Source organism: Cajanus cajan, chromosome 9 (genome assembly GCF_000230855.2).
Source record: "Cajanus cajan strain Asha chromosome 9, NIPB_CcT2T_4, whole genome shotgun sequence".
NCBI lineage: Eukaryota > Viridiplantae > Streptophyta > Magnoliopsida > Fabales > Fabaceae > Cajanus > Cajanus cajan.
Window position 1 is genome coordinate 16,011,581 of NC_138525.1, and position 21,648 is coordinate 16,033,228.

At 31.4% G+C, this 21,648-nt stretch overlaps 2 protein-coding genes and 1 long non-coding RNA gene across 39 annotated transcripts in view; 1 reads left to right on the forward strand and 2 right to left on the reverse strand.

The window, feature by feature from the left end:
- Positions 1–8,693, reverse strand: part of LOC114916971 (uncharacterized) — a 39,533-nt gene extending 30,840 nt beyond the window's left edge. For 22 of the 30 annotated variants that reach the window (XM_083064463.1, XM_083064449.1, XM_083064462.1 and 19 more), the window contains exons 1-2: positions 8,585–8,693; positions 102–6,175 (exon numbers count right to left, since the gene is read on the reverse strand). Coding sequence is in view for 8 of the 30 variants with exons in the window: in XM_083064458.1 (XP_082920584.1) it covers positions 5,985–6,043 (59 nt within the window). In the remaining 22 variants the exon portion in view is untranslated. The remainder of the gene's footprint in view (positions 1–101; positions 6,176–8,584) is intronic. The other 8 variants (XM_083064458.1, XM_083064459.1, XM_083064456.1 and 5 more) reach the window with 1 other exon arrangement.
- Positions 8,086–11,466, reverse strand: LOC109815192 (uncharacterized). 8 transcript variants are annotated; one of them, XR_014429882.1, is made up of 6 exons: positions 11,332–11,466; positions 10,913–10,971; positions 9,613–9,717; positions 8,958–9,065; positions 8,798–8,829; positions 8,086–8,693 (listed from the first exon to the last, which is right to left on the reverse strand). XR_014429882.1 is itself a non-coding variant. In XM_083064469.1 (5 exons), the coding sequence occupies exons 1-4, from the start codon at positions 11,464–11,466 to the stop codon at positions 8,990–8,992; spliced, it is 375 nt and encodes a 124-aa protein (XP_082920595.1). In that variant the 3' UTR covers positions 8,086–8,693; positions 8,958–8,989. The 8 variants fall into 8 exon arrangements, 3 of the variants coding, with proteins under 3 accessions (XP_082920595.1, XP_082920594.1, XP_082920593.1); XR_014429881.1 differs by having other exon boundaries at positions 8,786–8,829; XR_014429879.1 differs by having other exon boundaries at positions 8,920–9,065.
- A 1,139-nt stretch (positions 11,467–12,605) lies between these two features.
- Positions 12,606–15,028, forward strand: LOC145952207 (uncharacterized). Its single transcript, XR_014429883.1, has 2 exons — positions 12,606–12,733; positions 12,764–15,028. It is a non-coding gene; the product is annotated as an uncharacterized LOC145952207 (long non-coding RNA).
- Positions 15,029–21,648: the final 6,620 nt, after the last annotated feature.

The following is a 21,648-nucleotide window of genomic DNA, read 5'->3' on the forward strand; positions in this document are numbered from 1 at the left end:
CAGAATAAGATAACGATTCCAATATGAACATAACAAAATACAGTAAGGACAATAAAAATCTATGGATTTTCGCAAAAATTTGGCTAATAGTACTCTCCTACCATTGCTTTCATAGCTCATGGTATACTCATTGTTCATTTTCCCTGTAAAGCTTCGTCTTACAATTTTTTATTAAGCCTCACATAGTTGAAATGACAAATTCAAGACTACAGAAACAGCCAGGAAATATGATATTCCTGAATTACCCTACACAGTTAAGTTTTTATTAACAAGTCCAGAATCCATAAAAGATAAAGTCAAGAATAAACATATAAATGTGCCAAGGGATATTAAACCTAATGAGTAAAATGGATACAAAAAAGACAAATCCCAAAATTAAAAAAAAAAGCCAGGTGGAGATCACCAATTCACACTTCAAACCAATGTATACAGAAGATTAAACAAAACTAGTCACAACCCACTATAGAAAAAATAGCTACAGTACAAAGTCAAAGACATTAAATTTAACAGTAGCCACAATCTAGCCCACATATTCAAGAATTCCATAATTAATTCATTCAATCTTCTATCAGCAACTCTCACGAAGATAACTCATCTGGAACTAGAATGAGGCAAATAAAAAATGCAAGTAGACCAAGAATTAGCAGAAAGATTTAATCAATATGGATAACCAGCAATACGATAACACCACTATTTCCGCATCCAACCCAGACATTCACTAGACTTCCCTGTATGACCCAAGATGAAATCAGGGAGAAGTAAATAAAAAATCCTCATACTAGACCAATGAAAATTAGATACAGACAGATCCAAGAATTCAGAATCTAGGGTAACGATCACCAAATAATTCAATAAGATTAGACCTTGCTTTCATAACCAACTATACTTCCGGTAATTGAGTTCCCTATGACTCCCAAAGCAGAAATCATGAAAGGTAAATTGAAGAATGTTCATACCAAATATGAAAAATACTCTTAATAATATATAAAGTAGTTTAATTTAATTTAATTTTACACTAAATTATGTGTCATAATTATTTATTTTAGTGTAAATAATGTTACAAAATCATTTAATTTTAGTTTTATGTTATTTCTTACCTTTTTATTTAAAATTTTACATTTTCTCAAATATCCACACATACCCACCCTTAGATACCCACGGATAAATAAAAATTTAAGAGGTAGAAAAGAAAGATAAATTTAAGACTTCAAAATCTAGGAACAGATCAGCAAATCATGGATGAGGGTGGATGGCACGGCAAGAACAGAGGTTCACAACTGGATCCATATGCACGAAAATAAAACTAAGAAACTAACAAAACCAATGATCTCAGGGAGAGAAAAAAAAAAAAAATTTGTCTAGACTCAATTGCCATACTTATATTCAGTATGAAGAATGCATAGAAAATTTATAAACACCGAAATATCATTTATGTTGCAAACGGATAAACTTGAGCAGTACAACCCCAAAATCTCCATGATCAACGGAAGAATAACATTGAAATGATTAACATAATAGAAGAGAAAGTCACAAGAACTACCAGTTTCTTGAGATCTTCAGTCCAACGCACATATACAAACACAGAGACATACAAATATTTATATATGTATTACACAAATACACAGCTCAATGCAAAAATAATAATTTCGCATTTGGCATTTTAAAATAATCTTACAATACAATTATAAAAACATGCAAAATACTGCAGGACAAGCTTATTCAGCTTTTGTTCAAACCATCTACATACCTTTGGATTTCAATACAAAATATAGAAAAAAAAGATTTTTAAGCTAAAGACTTTCAAGAAAAAGAAAGGGCATGTGCAGTAGCATGGATATGCTTTTCTGGCAATAAAACCTCTACAACTGGAATTATCAAAAAAGTTCAATTAGCATGAACATAAGCTAAAAAACAGTATGAAATAGAAGGGAAATTATCTAAATATAGAGTAATCCAAAAGGGTAAAATTTTAGGATTTCGAAACTCCGGTGACTTTAGTCCTGATAGAGATACACAAAGGAAACGCAACAATTTCATGTAACAGAAACATCAAATTCCAATAGAAAATCAGCAAAAGATCCTGATACCAAACCCACGAAACATTAATTGATTAATCTGCTGTCAAAAAATAACACTTAAAAGATGAATCATAAGAAGGCTAAAAATGAAAATGTGAATCCAAGTATTCTAACTCTAGGTGAAAGTCACCTAAATTATGCAAGAGCTTTGATGTTTTGCAGAAGCCAACACAACATAGTTCAAAACATGAAACTGCACAAGAACAATTTATAATTCAATCCACGTGTTAAAATAAATGCAGGAAACAATAACAAGACTAAGTTATCATCATAGAAATCAAATCAAATAGTCCTGAGTTATTCCTAACACATAAAATGGTAAAAGCAAAGGACATTCTCCAATACGATCTTTTCTTCAATTGGTTACCTAGATCAATATGATAATATATCATATAGTAAAAAAAAATTCAGAACTACAAAAAACAAATTCCTAGATAAATAATCCTCAATTAAGAAAGTAGACAGCACAGAAACATTAAAAAAGTTAAATCAGATAATCAATCTACCTAGATTAACAACTCAAAGAAATTAAACTAGATAATCAAGCTTGATTATCTAGATTAACGAATGCTTATCTAAGAAAAAATATCATTATTTGTCAACTCCTTGAAACAATCCGTTAGATTGAATGGTTCCATGCTACTTTCATCTAAAGAAATTAACAGCTAATATAACATCTACTCTTGCAGATATAACCCCAACACAAAGACATAAGATATATCCAGCAGTTCCTCATGACACTCACAAAATGCAACCCACATAGGAATTTAAAAAAAAATCAAGATAGACAACAACCAGTCATGCCAAAATCAGAAAAAATCATTAATTGATCAATATAAATAAATAGTTAGAAGTTCAAAACTTAAATCGGTTGGAAGAAGTGGAAGAGATCATCACAATTATTAATGCATTAATGCCTACTTGCAGCAAAAAAAAAAAAAAAAAAAAACCACTCCACATTAACGCAATTCACTAAGTTACAATACAAACAACATTTTGAGAAACATTGATAGTAGAGTGAACAACAATATTCTTTAGATCTAATTGAACACTTGGGATGAAACCAAATTAAAAGAAAAAAAAATTGAAATGTTATGGCATTAAGAATTTAGATGAACACATATCAACATTGTAAGAGAAGAGTAGTGGAATTCTCCAGTCCAAGTCAGAGATCAACAAGTAAATGAGTCAAAAGCCCAAACATGATGTTCTTATTAATCCAATAGATGAGGCAATGTAACAAAAAAGTTATCCCCTAATTGTTTAAACTCCAATGCCTCTTATTCACTTGTTTTTAAAGTTAGAAACATGATGACTGTGAGACTACCAGGCTACCGAAGCCTACAAAAGAAAATAATCTACCACAGGAACATATTAGCATCCACACTAAACACATAAGAAAATAATTAAAGTGAGAGTAACAAAATAGAAATGCAACCTTCTGTCAATAATCTGCTGCCATTGATTTCACTGCCTACAAAATAGAAATGCAACCTTCTCCAAAACAAGATTATTGTGGAGTGAACAACATAAGATTTTTTAAGATCTAATTGGACACTTAGTATGACACCCAAAAAAATAATCAATAAACATCATAGAATTAAGAATTTAGATGAACAAATATCAATAATATAAGAGAAGAGTAGTGGAATTATCCAAACCAAGTCAGAGATCAACAAATAAAAGAGTCAAAAGCCAAAATGTTCTGATTAGTCCAGTAGAGGAGGCAATGTAACAAAAATATTATCCCCTGATTGTTTAAACTTCAGTGCCTCTATTACACTTGTATTTCCAGTTAGAAAAACACAATAACTATGAGACTACCAGGCTACCAAAGCCAACAAAAGAAAATAATCTACCACAGGAACATATAAGAGTCCACAAAACACATAAGAAAATAATTAAGGAGAGATAATAAAACTTTCTATCAATAATCTGCTGCCATTGCTTTGACCTACCTACAAAATAGAAATGCAACCTTCTACAAAACAAGATTCAAATAACAAGTGTAAAAAAAAAATATATATATATATATATATATATATATTTATATATATATCCAAGGAACTATTTTAGTTGAGTGAACACTATAAAATTTTTTAAGATCTAATTAAACACTTAGATGACACCCAAAAAAAATAATCAAAAAAATGTCGTAGCATAAGAATTTAGACGAACACGTATCAAGAATACAAGAGAAGAGAATGGAATTCTCCAAAACCATGTCGGATATCAACAAATCAAAGAGTCAAAAGCCCAAACACAATGTTTTTACTACTCTAGCAGAGCAGACAATGTAACAAAAGAATAATCCCCAAATGGTTTAAATTTAAACTACATTGCCCTAATACATTTGTTATTCCAGTTAGAAGCACGCAATAACTGTCACACTACCAGGCTACCAAAGCCTACAAAAGAAAATAATCTCTCATTAGAAGATATCAGAGTTCAGAATCAACACATTATAAAATAATTATTGTAAGAGTAATAAAACCTAGGGCTTCACAGGAAGTCTGTCAATATTCTACCACCATTGCTTCCACAGCCTACAAAATAAAAATGCAACCTTCTCCAAAACAAGACTCAATAATCAGTGTATATATACAAATATATATATATATATATATATATATATATAAAGAGGATTATAATAATACCGGTGCAACTTTTACTAAGTATTACTTTGTTCAATAACTATGAGTTTATGTTAAATGTGAATTTTGTAAATTCAACTATTGAAAGTTCATATCACTTTATAACTTTATGTTTATAAGAATGAAGTATCAAATCATTTTAGATTAATATAAAATTTTGTATATATGATCTAAGAGTAAAGAATTTTCAATCTAATGGTTGGATTTACAAAATTCACATTTAATATAAAGTTATTGAACGGTGTAATATTTAATAAAAGTTACACTGGTGTTATATATATATATATATATTCATTCTAAGGAAAAGCGAGAAACAAAAAAAAAATGCCTACCCTCGTTGCTGTCAACTTCTACATGACTTTATCCACATCTAAATCTTACTATTTTGGGAAGAGATAATGTGGAGCATGATGAGATATATTTACTTTGGACATGAAATCATAGATAGACCCCAAGCTAGTGGTCCCATACTCCAGCCCCATTTAAAGTCTAGAGTTTCTAAAACAGAAAACATGAGAGCTATGACACGGCCAGGTTAACCTAAGTCTTCAGAACCCATGGAATTAGATAAATAACCTATGTAGAATTTGCATTATGATTTATCAAGAGAAATAGTAGAGCCTAATTGCCTCTAATGCCAACAATTCAGGATACAGAAGCACATAGAAGCTCTGACACTTCCAATTCCAAAAGTCTTGTTTTTAACTGACAAAGATATATCCAATTACAAGAAGAAATACTTGTTCAATTAATTTATCATGGAGCAAAAATAAAAAATCAGCATAATTCTCCATAACAAGAAGCAGATGTGATAAAAACATCACCATGTTGTCCCATATACTGTTTCCCGTTGAGAACCAAGTAACATAAGTTCTTCGGAAACACATACAAACAGCCTATTCCTATCAGGAAAGATATAGAATCATCATATAGCATACCCCCAAACCAAATATATAGAACAGAACAGAGTGATAATGACCCTAACCTAGCAGTCCAATAACACCATTCCCACTTAAAATCAAGAGTTCCTAATACACAAAATATGAGCGCTCTTACACTGCCAGGTTACCCTACACCTTCAAAACAACCAATCCAGAACCTGTGGAAGAGGATAGCCTATGTAGAATAAGCATTATGAAATAAGATGATCCTTAAGCTTTTGAAAAGAAAAAGTTTATATGAAAAGAAGTTTAGACTGTGAATGTGGTATGAAGAGATTGACAATCTTCAATGGCTGAATCGATTTCTTCACCTTACTCCTCCGCGCCGATCACTTTTGAACCTGTCATTAAGGCACATCACCTTCAACATTTCGTCTGTTTGCAAAATCTTCAGTGGCAGAATCTTCAGTGACTTTAATCGTCTCTCCCCACTTTGTTCTCCATCGCGTAATTTCTTCTTCCATCAAGGCCTCAGTCTATGCTCTCTCCTCAGCCGGATATCCTGGATTAATTGCTCATGAAACAAACTTACAGAAGTATAGATGCTACCAAAGTTGTTCTCCTCTGCTCAACTCTAAGGCCGTTTGGTTTAAAAAAATATTTTCTATTTTCATTTTCCATTTTTGAAACTTAAAAACATGTTTTGTTTAGTTCTGTTTTTCAAATATCAGAAAATGGAAATAATAATAAAAAATGTTTAATTTATCTATTTTCCATAATAAATTATAATTATAATATATATATATATAACATCACTTCAATGACATTTTAGATTTAAACTTAAAAAGAATTAAACAAAATTTAAATTTAAAAATTTCAACAATAACAAATTATCGTCTGAAGGAAATTTCTAACATTAGGAGTAACTCTAATTACAACACTAATGACATTTTAAAAAATTAAAAGAAATAAATAAAATTATAAATTTAAACTTTTCCAACAATGACAGATTAATCCAAAACATGTAACGGGTTAATAACTTAAAAAAACATAACTAAAACTAATATATAATTGTTTGGAAGAAATTTTAACTATGGGAGTAACTGATTACAAAACTCACGGATCTCAAAATATGTGAATTTGGAATCGATAAATGGTTTGTTTTAAAATTGGCCCGGTTGCATTTGTGATACCTAACAGATAAAATAAACCTTTTAAGCCGAAAATGAGTTCTGGCAAAACTTTAAAAACAAGCATTGTGTATTTTGTAATACTGTACACGTCAAGGGAAGTCCGACAGGAAGCGCAAGGCAAACATTGTGATCGAAGAAAGCTCAAAATGAAAATGTCATTCATAAATATTTGGGAGCAATAGGAAAAGTATAAATTTTTTCCATATAAAGAAATAATTTTAAGTTAAGATAGAGAACTATTTTTTGATAAGATAATTTGAGAACAAAATGTTTAATTATAATAACTTCTCTAAGTATACAAAATAATCTATATATTTGTTAAAATTACTTTTATTGATGGAATTGAACTAATTCGATTTAATCCATATAAAGGTATAATTTTGTACTCAGGTTACGGTAAAAAGATGGTATGCCTTAACACTGATCACTTAATAAAAGCGTAATAACAAAACAAGTAATTAGTTTTTTAATGTGTTTTTTCAAGAAAAATAATGTCAATAATTATTCATCACTGGCCAGCATCTAAATAAATAACTTCATATTCTATATCTTATAAAAGTAATTAGGACTGAAAATTGTTGTATTAAAAAATTGCATGTCGCTTCTTTGAACCATCAAGATCTATATCTTCATATTCTATTCCGAATTTTATTCGTTCTTCATACCATCATTGTCCTTCTAAAAGGAAAATCAATAAATAAATAACTCCCAGTCCAAATATAACTTTCACTGTAGTATTCCAATAATATTTTATTCAAAAGAAAACAATACAAGTATTACAAATGTAAAACCAGCAAAATATATATAATGGAATATATGTAATAGAGTAACTAACCCAAAAAAAATGATTCAAATAGATTTATTCTATCTAAAGATAGAAATTTAACTTTCAATCATAATATAAAAAAACATTTTAATCACGACTTCTTTGAAACATCAAGATCTATGTCTTCATCTTCTATTTCCAAATTTTGATCCTTTTTCATACCATCATTATTATCCTTCTAAAGGAAAATTCAATAAATAAATAACTTTCAATCCAGATAAAACTTGCACTGTAATATTCCAAAAATATTTTATTCAAAAGAAAAAACGCAAGTATTACAATGCGAAACCAGTAAAACATACCATTTAGAATGTCATAGAGAAATTAACCCAAAAATTGATTCAAATAGATTATTCTTATCTATGGAAATTAAATAAAATTTTAATCATGACAATTTAAACTTGGAATAACAAATCATAAAATTCTATATATAGTTCACGTTGCGTAACATGATTAAAAATAAACAAAATGCACACTTTCTTAAATTAGAAATAAACAATATATAATCAATACATCTCTCAATAAATGCCTAGAGTGAGCTTCAAAATGGAATCACAAGCTTCTCCAAAACAAGATTCAGATCAGTACACAGATCTAAGACATTCTTCTACATTTCAGGATACAGTAGAATATTAGCACTCCACACTTCAAATACCAAATGCATGTTCTGAACTGAGAAACGTACATCCAATAAGGAGAAGACACACATTGATTGATACAACTTATCAAACAATGAAATAATAGCATAATTCTTCAAACCAAGACCCATAATTAAGTGACGAAGACCTAACCAAGCTGTCCCCATTATATATGATTTGAGAACACAGGTATCATATTAATTCTTCAAAAACATTTAAGCTCCGGCATTGCTTTGATGAACTGGATATCCATTTTATAAAGTCATGCAACCAGACTGGCATAATACCCCAAACAAACAGATAAAGACACTAACCGAGTTGTATTATACTTTAATTCCAGCCCCATTTAGAATCTAGAGTTTCTGATACATGGATTCTTCAGATGCAGAATAACTCCAGCCCATCCGACACTCCCAGGTTACCCTACACATACAAAACAACCTTATCCTAAACCCATGAAAGAAGATGGTTTTTGCAGAATTGAACATTCTGAAAATGATTGCAGATGATCTAACATAAGGGTTTACATAGTGTCGTCCCAGTCAACACACTCCTGCCACTGCATTCACAACAAATGCATCACTTTGCTTTATATAAGTACACTAACCGAGCTGTCTCATACTTTAACAAGAGATATTAAGACACTAACCGAGACAATATCTTTGCATATATTATACAGACACTAACCAAGATGTCCCATAATTTAATTCCAGTCCCATTTAGAATCTAGAGTTCCAAATATATGGATTCTTCAAATACAGAAGAACTCGAGCGCATTGACACTGCCAGGCAACCCTACACATAAAAAAACAACCAATCCAGAACCACTGTTGTAAGATAGTCTGCAAAATTGAAAATTATGAAGAAAAAAATGATTGTATATATTAGGAAAAACCCAAGTCCCACATCGACTAGAGATTAGGCAATTGAATAGTATATAAGTGGAAAGCAACCCTCACTTTACAAGCCGGTTTTGTAGGGTTGAGTTAGGCTTAATCCACTATTCTAACATGGTATCAAGGCCATTTAGATCCACTTTAAAAGTGGGTCACCCACCATTGATGCATGTCTCATAGGTGTGAGGGGGTGTATTGGGAAAAACCAAGTCCCGCCAATCCTAGATCATTAAAAAAGGCCACCCACCATTTATCCACGTACCAAGCTTGATAGTGCTGGACGTGAGGGGGTGTATTAGAAAAAACTCAAGTCCCACATCGACTAGAGATTAAGCAATTGAATAGTATATAAGTGAAAAGTAGTATATAAGTAGAAAGCAACCCTCACCTTACAAACCGGTTTTATAGGGTTGAGTTAGGCTTGATCCACTATTCTAACAGTATACATTGTCGTCCCATGAATTCTCTCCTGCCACTGCTTCGACAACATATTCATGGAGAAGTAAATACAAAACGAACCACGGTATCCAAAGCCAGCCCCCACGCATTCACTAGACTTCCATGTCAAACCCAATATTAAAAAAGGGAGAAATAAAAAAAATAAATCCTGAATCTAATAAAAATAAGAAACAAAAGACAGATCCAAGAATTCACAATCAATAGTTGAAATCACTAAATCATTTGATAAGATAGACACTGCCTTCCATAGCCAACCAAACTTCAACTACTTTGACTATCCAGTGAGACCCAAAGCAGTAATCATGAAAAAAGTTTAGAATCATACCGGACCAAAGAAAAGGTAGAATGAAAAGAAAAATTTAAGACTTCAAAATCCAAGCGAGATCACCAAATCCTGGATAAGGTTTGATAGGCCATGCAGAACATAACAAAAAACCACAATATCCTACAATGCAAGAAAAGAGTTTCATAACCCAATCCATATACACAACCAAATTTAAAACTAATACAGAAGATTCCACTATATCATTTGATAAGATAGACACTGCCTTTCATAGCCAACCACACTTCAATTACTTGACTTCCCTGTGAGACCCAAAGAGAAATCATGGAAAAGGTTTAGAATCAAACCAAACCAAAGGAAAGGTAGAATCAAAAGACAAATTTAAGACTCAAAATCCAAGGAAGAGATCACCAATTCATGGATGAGGCTGGATGAGCCATGCAGAACATAAAAAAAACAACAGCCTATAAATGCAAAAAAAAAAAAAAAAAAAAAAGAGGTCCATAATCCAATCCAAAAGCACAACCAAATTCAAGGAAGAGATCACCAATTCATGGATGAGGCTGGATGAGCCATGCAGAACACAAAAAAAACAACAGCCTATAAATGCAAAAAAAAAAAAAAAAAAAAAAAGAGGTCCATAATCCAATCCAAAAGCACAACCAAATTCAAAAACTAAAGATCCTGCTATATCATTTGATAAGATAGACACTGCCTTCCTTAGCCAACCACACTTCGACTACTTGACTTCCCTGCGAGACCCAAAGCAGAAATAATCGAAAAGGTTTAGAATCATACCAAACCAAAGGAAATGTAGAATCAAAAGACAAATTTAAGACTCAAAATCCAACGAAAAAATCACCAAATCATGGATGAGGTTGGATGGGCCATGCAGAACATAAATAAATAAGTAAAAAGACCCTACAATCCAAGAAAAGAGGTTTATAACCCAATTGATAAGCAACACCAAATTCAAAAACTAAATACTTAAGACCCCACTATACCATTTGATAAGATAGACACTGCCTTCCATAGCCAACAACACTTCGACTACTTGGCTTCCCTGTAAGACCCAAAGTACAAACCATGGGAAAGGTTTAGAATCATACCAAACCATACAAAAAGTAGAATCAAAAGACAACTTTAAGACAACAAAATGCAAGGAAGAGATCACCAAATCATGGATGAGGTTGGATGGACCCTGCAGAACATAACAAAAAACCACAATACCCAACAATGCAAAAAAATAAAAACGAGGTTCATAACCCAATCAATATGCACAACCAAATTCAAAAACTAACATTGAAGATCCAACCTTATCATTTGATAAGAAAGACACTGCCTTCCATAGCCAACCACAGTTCATCTACTTGACACCCCTTAGACCCAAATTAGAGACCATGGAAAAGGTTTAGAATCGTACCAAACCAAAGGTAGAATCAAAAGAAAAATTTAAGGCTTCAAAATCCAAGGAATAGATCGCCAAGTGATGAATGAGGCTGGATGGGCCATGCAGAACATAACAAAAAACCACAGTGAGAACCAAAGTAGAAACCATGGAAAAGGTTTAGTATCATACCAAACCAAAGGTAGAATCAAAAGAAAAAATTAATTCTTCAAAATCCAAGGAAGAGATCACCCATTCATGGATAAGCTTGAGTGGGCCATGCAGAACATAACAAAAAACCACAAAACCCTATAATGCAAGAAAAGAGGTTCATAATCTAATCCATATGCACAACCAAATACAACAACTAATTTTAAAGATCCCACTATATCATTTGATAAGATACACGGCCTTCCATAGCCAACCACACTTCGACTACTTGAAGCCCCTGTGAGACCATAAAAATAAAAAATCAAGGAAAAAGCTTAGAATCATAGGAACAATGGAAAGGTAGAGTCAAAAGACAAATTTAAGACTTCAAAATCCAAGGAAGAATTCACCGAATGATGGATGAGGTTGGATGGGCCTATAGAACATAACAAAAACCACAAAACCCTACAAAGCAAGAAAAGAGGTTCATAATCCAATCCATATGCTTAAACAACTTCAAAAACTAATATTGAAGATCCCACTATATCATTTGATAAGATAGACATTGCCTTCCATAGCCAACCACACTTCAACTACTTGACTTCCCTGTGAGACCCAAAAAGCCAATAATCATGGACAAGGTTTAGAATCATACGAACAAAGGAAAGGTAGAGTCAAAAGACAAATATAAGACTTCAAAATCCAAGGAAGAGATCACCAAATCATGGATGAGGTTGGATGGGCCATGTACAACATAACAAAAAATCACAAAACCCTACAAAGCAAGAAAAGAGGTTCATAATCCAATCCATTTGCTTAACCAAATTCAAAAACTAATATTGAAGATCCCACTATATCATTTAATAAGATAGACACTGCCTTCAATAGCCAACCACACTTCGACTACTTGACTTCCCTGCGAGACCGACCCAAAGTAGAAACCATGGAAAAGGTTTAGAATCATACCAAACCAAAGGAAAGGTAGAATCAAAAGTAAATTTTAAGACTTCAAAATCCAAGAAATAGATCACCCAGTCATGGATGAGGCTGGATGGGCCATGCGGAACATAACAAAAAGCCACAAAACCCTACAATGCAAGAAAAGAGGTCCATAATCCGATCAATATGCACAACTAAATTCAAAAACAAATTTTGAAGATCCCACTATATCATTTGATAAGATACATTGCCTTCCGTAGCCAACCACACTTCAACTACCTGACTTCCCTGTGAGACCCAAAGCAAAAATCATGGAAAAGGTTTAAAATCATATGAATCCAAAGGAAAGGTAGTAAAATCATATGAATCCAAAGGAAAGGTAGAGACAAAAGACAAATTTAAGACTTCAAAATCCAAGGACGAATTCACCAAAACATGGATGAGATTAGATGGGCCATGTAGAACATATCAAGAAACCAAAAAACCCTACAAAGCAATAAAAGAGGTTCATAATCCAATCAATATGCACAACCAAATTCAAAACCTAATATTGAAGATCCCACTATATCATTTGATAAGATAGACACTCCCTTCCATTGCCAACCACACTTCGACTACTATATCATTTGATAAGATAGACACTCCCTTCCATTGCCAACCACACTTCGACTACTTGACTTCCCTGTGAGACCCAAAAAGCAGAAATCATGGAAAAAGTTTAGAATCATACGAACAAAGGAAAGGTAGAGTCAAAAGACAAATATAAGACTTCAAAATCCAAGGAAGAGATCACCAAATCATGGATGAGGTTGGATGGGCCATGTACAACAAAACAAAAAACCACAAAACCCTACAAAGCAAGAAAAGAGGTTCATAATCCAATACATATGCTTAACCAAATTCAAAAACTAATATTGAAGATCCCACTATATCATTTAATAAGATAGACATTGCCTTCCGTAGCCAACCACACTTCAACTACTTGACTTCCCTGTGAGACCCAAAGCAAAAATCATGGAAAAGATTTAAAATCATATGAATCCAAAGGAAAGGTAGAGTAAAAAGAAAAATTTAAGACTTCAAAATCCAAGGAAGAGATCACCAAAACGTGGATGAGGCTGGATGGGCCATGTAGAACATATCAAGAAACCAAAAAACCCTACAAAGCAAGAAAAGAGGTCCATAATCCGATCAATATGCACAACTAAATTCAAAAACAAATTTTGAAGATCCCACTATATCATTTGATAAGATACATTGCCTTCCGTAGCCAACCACACTTCAACTACTTGACTTCCCTGTAAGACCCAAAGCAAAAATCATGGAAAAGGTTTAAAATCATATGAATCCAAAGGAAAGGTAGAGTCAAAAGACAAATTTAAGACTTCAAAATCCAAGGAAGAGATCACCAAAACATGGATGAGATTAGATGGGCCATGTAGAACATATCAAGAAACCAAAAAACCCTACAAAGCAATAAAAGAGGTTCATAATCCAATCCATATGCACAACCAAATTCAAAACCTAAAATTGAAGATCCCACTATATCATTTGATAAGATAGACACTCCCTTCCATTGCCAACCACACTTCGACTACTTGACTTCCCTGTGAGACCCAAAAAGCAGAAATCATGGAAAAGGTTTAGAATCATACGAACAAAGGAAAGGTAGAGTCAAAAGACAAATATAAGACTTCAAAATCCAAGGAAGAGATCACCAAATCATGGATGAGGTTGGATGGGCCATGTACAACAAAACAAAAAACCACAAAACCCTACAAAGCAAGAAAAGAGGTTCATAATCCAATACATATGCTTAACCAAATTCAAAAACTAATATTGAAGATCCCACTATATCATTTAATAAGATAGACATTGCCTTCCGTAGCCAACCACACTTCAACTACTTGACTTCCCTGTGAGACCCAAAGAAAAAATCATGGAAAAGGTTTAAAATCATATGAATCCAAAGGAAAGGTAGAGTAAAAAGACAAATTTAAGACTTCAAAATCCAAGGAAGAGATCACCAAAACATGGATGAGATTAGATGGACCATGTAGAACATATCAAGAAACCAAAAAACCCTACCAAGCAAGAAAAGAGGTTCATAATCCAATCCATATGCTTAACCAAATTCAAAAACTAATATTGAAGATCCCACTATATTATTTGATAAGATAGACACTCCCTTCCATTGCCAACCACACTTCGACTACTTAACTTCCCTGTGAGACCCAAAAAGCAGAAATCATGGAAAAGGTTTAGAATCATACGAACAAAGGAAAGGTAGAGTCAAAAGACAAATTTAAGACTTCAAAATACAAGGAAGAGATCACCAAAACATGGATGAGATTAGATGGGCCATGTAGAACATATCAAGAAACCAAAAAACCCTACAAAGCAATAAAGGAGGTTCATAATCCAATCAATATGCAGAACCAAATTCAAAACCTAAAATTGAAGATCCCACTATATCATTTGATAAGATAGACACTCCCTTCCATTGCCAACCACACTTCGACTACTTGACTTCCCAGTGAGACCCAAAAAGAAGAAAATCATGATATTGGAGATCCCACTATATCATTTGATAAGATAGACACTCCCTTCCATAGCCAACCACAGTTCGACTACTTGACTTCCCTGTGAGACCAAAAAGCAGAAAATTATGGAAAAGGTTTAGAATCATACCAGACGAAAGGAAAGGTAGAATCAAAAGACAAATTTAAGACTTCAAAATCCAAGGAAGAGATCACCAAATCATGAATAAGGTTTAGGGTTTAGGATTTTCCCATTCCGAATGTGCTGCTTTAATGAAGACAATGTCCAATAAGAAGAGGAATTTGTACGTTAAAACTTGTATAATTTTCCAAACCACGGAATCAGAACAGAGAGATAAATACCGTAACCAAGCTGTTCTGTATACGAAGAAACATGTATTCTCCCGAAACATGTGAACTCCATCCATCTCTCTTAAATACTGAGATTTCCAGATAATATTAATTTGATCTTTTAAAAAATAAGCCAATAAAACACTCTAAGAAGTACATGGCAAATGATGCAGAAGTTCATTCCTGTTCTATACAACCTTCTACATGCCTTTGGATGAAAGATCTTTTTGTCATTAGACCATAAAACCTCTATATCTGGGATTAACAAAAGATGTTCAATTAGCAAGAACATAAAAGATCCAAACCAAGAAGCAAGTAATCAGTAAAAAGAATGAAAAATTTAGGGTCTCAACTTCGGTGGCTTTAGTCCTGATACAGAAACACAAGCATATCGAACTATTCCAGAAGACAGAAATATCTAAAACACACAAGACCTCTACAACTCAGCACATATTCATTGATTAACCTGTACAAGTTCAATCGTGAGAAGTTAACACTTAAAATTGTCGTAATAAGGAGTCTAAAAATGAAAAAAATATATATATTTATATATATAAATATATATAAAGAATTCCAAGGCCACCACCACCTAAATTGTGCAAGAACTTTGACGTTTTCCGGGAACCAACACAACATCGTTCCAAACACTAAACTGCAGGAAGAGAAGTTCAAAACTCGATTCATGTGTGTTGCAATTAACGCAGGAAACAAAAACAAGACAAAACAGTGTTAACTAAGCTCCTGCTGCTAATCATCATTTGGTAAAATCAACGGACATTCTCTATTCCAAAAGTAGGTATCGTGCCACTGCGTAGAAGGGGATATTCAATTAGAAGAGAACTTTTAAATATTATATTAAATATTTGTAAAAGGGGAGTGAAAGAATTCTCCAAACCAAGACGCAAACCATTAAATCATATAGTCAAAGGTCCAACCAAGCTTCCCAAATGCGTAAACTAAAGTGCCTCTAACGGTCTCTTATCGTTTCTGTTACAAACCAAATAGAATTGCAACAGTGCCAAGTTATCTTACACCATCAAAACCACCAATCAAAGTCCAACAGAACCAACACGTAAGAAAACCACAAAACCAGAACCAATCGAGGAAAACCCAAGGCTTCACAGGAAGCTCGTCAATAGTCCAACGCCACTGCTTCCATTGCTCATATTCCCTGTATGGCCCAAGGGGAAATAATCGCCAAATCAAAGACACGAAATCATGCACGATGACGAAGTATAGACACGAAAAGAAAAACTGCAATAATACAAAAGCCAGGAGAGTCATCGCCAAATCATGCACGATGATCGATGCAATGAGGACGTCACACGAAACAATCCCTAACACTCGCTGCAGAAAAACAAAATTCAATCCCTAGGTTTGGTGATCATGTCCAGATAAATAAAATAATAGAGTAAACTCGTAGAAGAAACCGCTTTATCCAGAGCTGGTAGCCGTTCTAATTCGTCGTGTCAAGAATCGCATAATATCTTTTACAATTTAATCTTCAATCAACAGCAGACTCAGCGTGCTGCAAATGAATAAACGCAATCAATAATACCTAAATAGAACTCCATGATCAAATGAAGATTCAAATAATTGGCGTAAAAGAAGATTAGACTGCGAATATCTCGAAATCTTCATGTCAATCGCCAAAACCCTAAGCAAACCCGATTAAAATTTAACCAGCAAGATGCGTAACAACCGGCAAAGCAAAACCTAACACAAGTCGATTACGGAACCAGATCGTAAGAACATGAACATCATACTTCTAGATCAAGAAATCAACCAAACATTACCGAAAAGATGAATAACCAAGAACAACCAAAAACTATAAGAAACCCAAATCATACACGATGCCATATTAACCTACTCAAGAAAGAGGGAAGGAATGAAAATAATAGCCAGGCCAAGGGTGTTTATATAGAAGGGAGGGTCAGGATTGACGGCTGATATCACGCATTGGATGGCAAATTCAACGGTTAAGATGCAATCAAATAAAGTTGTTAACGCGCTTTTCAAAGGCGGTGAAATTGCTGAATAAGACTTAGTTGTACGTTTTTGTCGGTTTGAACAACCAACTTAGAATTGACGTTACCATGCTAAAAAGATAACTATCACCTAAAAAGAAACCCGAAGAACAATACTTTTGATTTTTGACTTGTTCCTAAATATTTTATAATTTTTTAAAATAAATTTTATTTATCTTTAATCTTTAATATAATAGTTAGAGAAAAAATATAGTAATTTAAGATTTTAGTGAAATAAAAATAAAAATAATTTAAAACTTCCGAAAAATAAATATAAAAAAAAATAATTTTTCACAAACTCAATCATTTTACATATGTAACAAAAAAGTTATTTTTAAAAATATTAAAAATATATTTAATTCTTAATATTTTTATATATGTGAGTGGGCGGTCACCAAATTGGTGTATATATATTTGTAATCATTATCTAATAACCGAGAATCAATGGAATATTTTTATTCTGTAAAAGAATACGCTAACAATAACATTTATACATGAATAATATATTTTGTAAAAGTAACCTTTTAATTACGCCTAATTTTAATAAACTTTCGTAAAAATTATATGTTATTATTCTTTAAAATAATATACATATATATATATATTACATGTAAATGAATATTATACATGAGAATGGATAGACTATTTTCTTATGTGATAATTATATATTTTTGTTATTAAAAAATATACATAAATAATATTGTTAATATAAGTAATTAAAACTTTGAAAGATTTTAAAAGATAATTTTATGATATTTAATTTAGACATTTTTTAATATAAAAAATTTTAGTATTCAATTAATATAATTGAGATTTTTTTTTCAAGAGTACATAATAATTTAGCGATATTTAATTTAGATAGTAAAAAAAATTTACAAGTATATCAAAATCAATCTACTAATCTAGTAATATTCAATTACGATAAATTTCACTTAAAAAAATTTGTTAGTGTTCAAAAATATAAAAATTTCAATGAATTATTTTAAAGAAAATTTTATAAAACTTTATAATATAATTTTTATATAATTTACTTATTCGTTAATTCCATAAAAAATTTTAAATTTTGCATGCCTTTTTTTTTCTCCATACAATTTTGGCTTCTCTTTCTTTTTCTCTTTACTGTCTTTTTCTCTCTTTCTCATCTCATTTTTCTTTGTTTCTCATCTCTTTCCCTCTTCTTTTCGGTTGTCTTCTTTCTTCTTTATCTTTTTCTATTTCATACTCTCTTTCTTCCTTCTTTTTTTCTCAACTTTCTGATTTATTTCTTCTTCTTTTTCTCTTTATTTTTTCTTCTATATTTTTAATCTATCAATATCTTTTTTTTTTTTACATTTTATCTATTAATATTGATGTATAATTTATTAAAATTTATTATTTTTATTATTAAATAATTAAAATTACTCAATAATATATAGTTAAATTTTTAAATTATTAAAATTTAACAAATTTTTATGTAATAAAATTTAGTATTGAAATATCAAATTTTTAAATATATATTAAAAATATATTTTGATAATTCTTTCAATTAATAAATATCATAAATTTGAATGTGTTATTCAAATTTAATAATATAAATAAAAAAAATTTTGAACACAGAGGATCATATCTAGAGAAATATTACTTTTAAAAAGCATTAAACCAAAATCAATTATTTATTATAAAATTGAATATTTTATTAATTTTTTTATTCAAACCTTATTATTTATATTATTTTTTATTAATTGTGTTGTTTTTAAAAGTTTATCCTTTAAAATATAATAAATTTTTTTCAAATCTTATAAATTCTTTATATATAAATTCATTAAAATTTATATTACAAAATATTGACTAAAAAAGTTTTTTAAAATTTTTTTAAGACATTATATTCCTAGAAAACCTTTTAAAAAAATCTTAAAAGTTATTAAATTTTTATAAAATCTTTTAAATTAAAATCTATATTTTTTTTCTAAAATAAAAAGTCTTATAAAAATTCAATACACTTACTTGATTTTTTTACTATATAAGTTTCTATTTATAAGATTTAACTTTGAATTATTTTTTCTTCATATAAGATCATATTCATATTTTTTTATTTATTAGTTATTTTTAAATTAAAATATTCCTAACTAAAAGGGATAAATTAGAGGTTGTAATAATTAGAAAAGATTAAAGTATTGGTTAAGTGAGAAGAGTATTTTAAAGGTAAAAATGTGGATTTATTATTATCAACTATATAATATACTTTTTAAAAAAAAAAATCTTAGTGAATTAAGAATATTACATATAGCAAAGGAAATAATCAGGATTTAAGTCGATATGTAACTTAAACATAGGAAGAGGATTAGATGTATCACTCCAATCTTAAATGGGTAAACCCAACGGAAAAAGAGTTATATATGAGAAATCAAAATTAACATGATATTTACATATTAAGATGAAGCTTTCAACTAGTAAAATACTGTATGATTATGTTTGATACGAAGGTTTTGACATTGTAAAAGTTCAAAAACTGGATATGATGGAAATTTTACCTTGGCTAGTGGTCAAGTACTATATAAGCAATAAAAAAATGTTTTGAAGTTGAATCCTATTTCAAAAACACAATGCAAGTCGAGTTTGACTGCATCGACGTGTTTAGAGCAATTTTGGTTTTAAAGGTTGTTATTGAACATTATCATAAACCGAGTCCAACCAAAATATGTTATTTTAGTGCAACAATAATTTGGTGAACCTAATGATCAAATTGGAATAAATGTACGCAAAAACGATTGATCATGAAAAACACGTGATTTTCATTAGACCGTGACAAAGTTTCGTCCTATAGAACGTCCGACAATGCAAAATCAAAAATTTGTAAAAACTTAGTTCTAAAATAAGGTGATGTCTCTTATAGACCACTTTTACAAGTGATGTGTATGGTACACCATGAATTTTAACCATAAGATACATCTAATCTAATAGTATATTATACACCTTATCACACAAGATCAAAATTTTTGAATTTTTTATTGAAATTATTTTTTTTTTAATTATCCAAGAAAAACACGTGTTACGATGCATTGACGCAACTGTTATTCACGTTCGGAACGGACCGTTCTGAAATCAGAACGGGCCGTCCCAGATGAAACAATAACACATGAATAATGGATCAGAACGGGCCGTTCCAGATGAAAAAAAATACATGACAAATGGATCAGAACGGCCCGTTTCGAAATCAGAACGGCCCGTTCCAGATTCAAAAATAACACATGACTAGTTAAACCAGAACGGACCGTTCTGAATTCGGAACGGGCCGTTCTAACTACATATTTGTCATAAGAACTTTTTTTAAGCAGAATAATTTTTTTTTTCATTCTACTAAATTGCATTTAAAATTTAAGTATAGTTTTTCAATTGATAATGTTTTTCTATTAGAATTAGAGGTTTACATTAATTATATGCGTAAATTTCTAATTCTAATTAGAAAATAACACCAAACAAAATTTTCTATTATAAATATAATTTTCTCTCATTTAAATCATTGCAAAAAAATTTTAGTTTTAGTTTTATATCTCGACATTTTCCTCTTAAAAAAATGATGTTACCAAATATTTTTAAATTTGATTTACATTAGTTTATAGTAGAAAATTTTGTTTGGTGTTGAGTTTAGTGAGCCCAATAGGTTTGGTGGGCCTAGGGTTATCTTTACTTGAACTTTACATGGATGGCCACCTTTGTCATATATTTGGTAGTATAGGAGTTTTATATTGTTTGGTCTTGTATTATGGGTCTTAGTATAAGACCTTTTGGGTTTTAAGCTTATTGAGTCTAGTTTTGGGCTTCATGGGCCTTTGGACTTTTGATTGCTTCTGAGCTTAGTGAGTCCAATGGGTTTGGTGGGCCTAGGGTTATCTTTACTTGGGCTTTACATGGATGACCACCTTTTTCATATATTTGGTAGTATAGGAGTTTATATTGTTTGGTCTTGTATTATGGACCTTAGTATAAGACTTTTTGGGTTTTAAGCTTATTGGGCCTAGTTTTGGACTTCATGGGCCTTTGGGCTTTTGACTGCTTCTGAGCTCAGAGAGCCTAATGGGTTTGGTGGGCCCAGGGTTCTCTTTTACTTGAGCTTTACATGGATGACCACCTTTCTCATATTTTTGGTAGTATAGGAGTTTATATTGTTTGGTCTTGTATTATGGGCCTCAGTATAAGACTTTTTGGGTTTTAAGCTTATTAGGCCTAGTTTTGAGCTTCATTCATAGGATGCTTGATGTCATTGAGGAATGGACTTCATATCTCACTCACGCTTAGCACCAAACTACCCGCACCTAATGTCATTGAGACAAAGAGTCTCCTATTCTCTCGTGTCTGGTATGACAAAA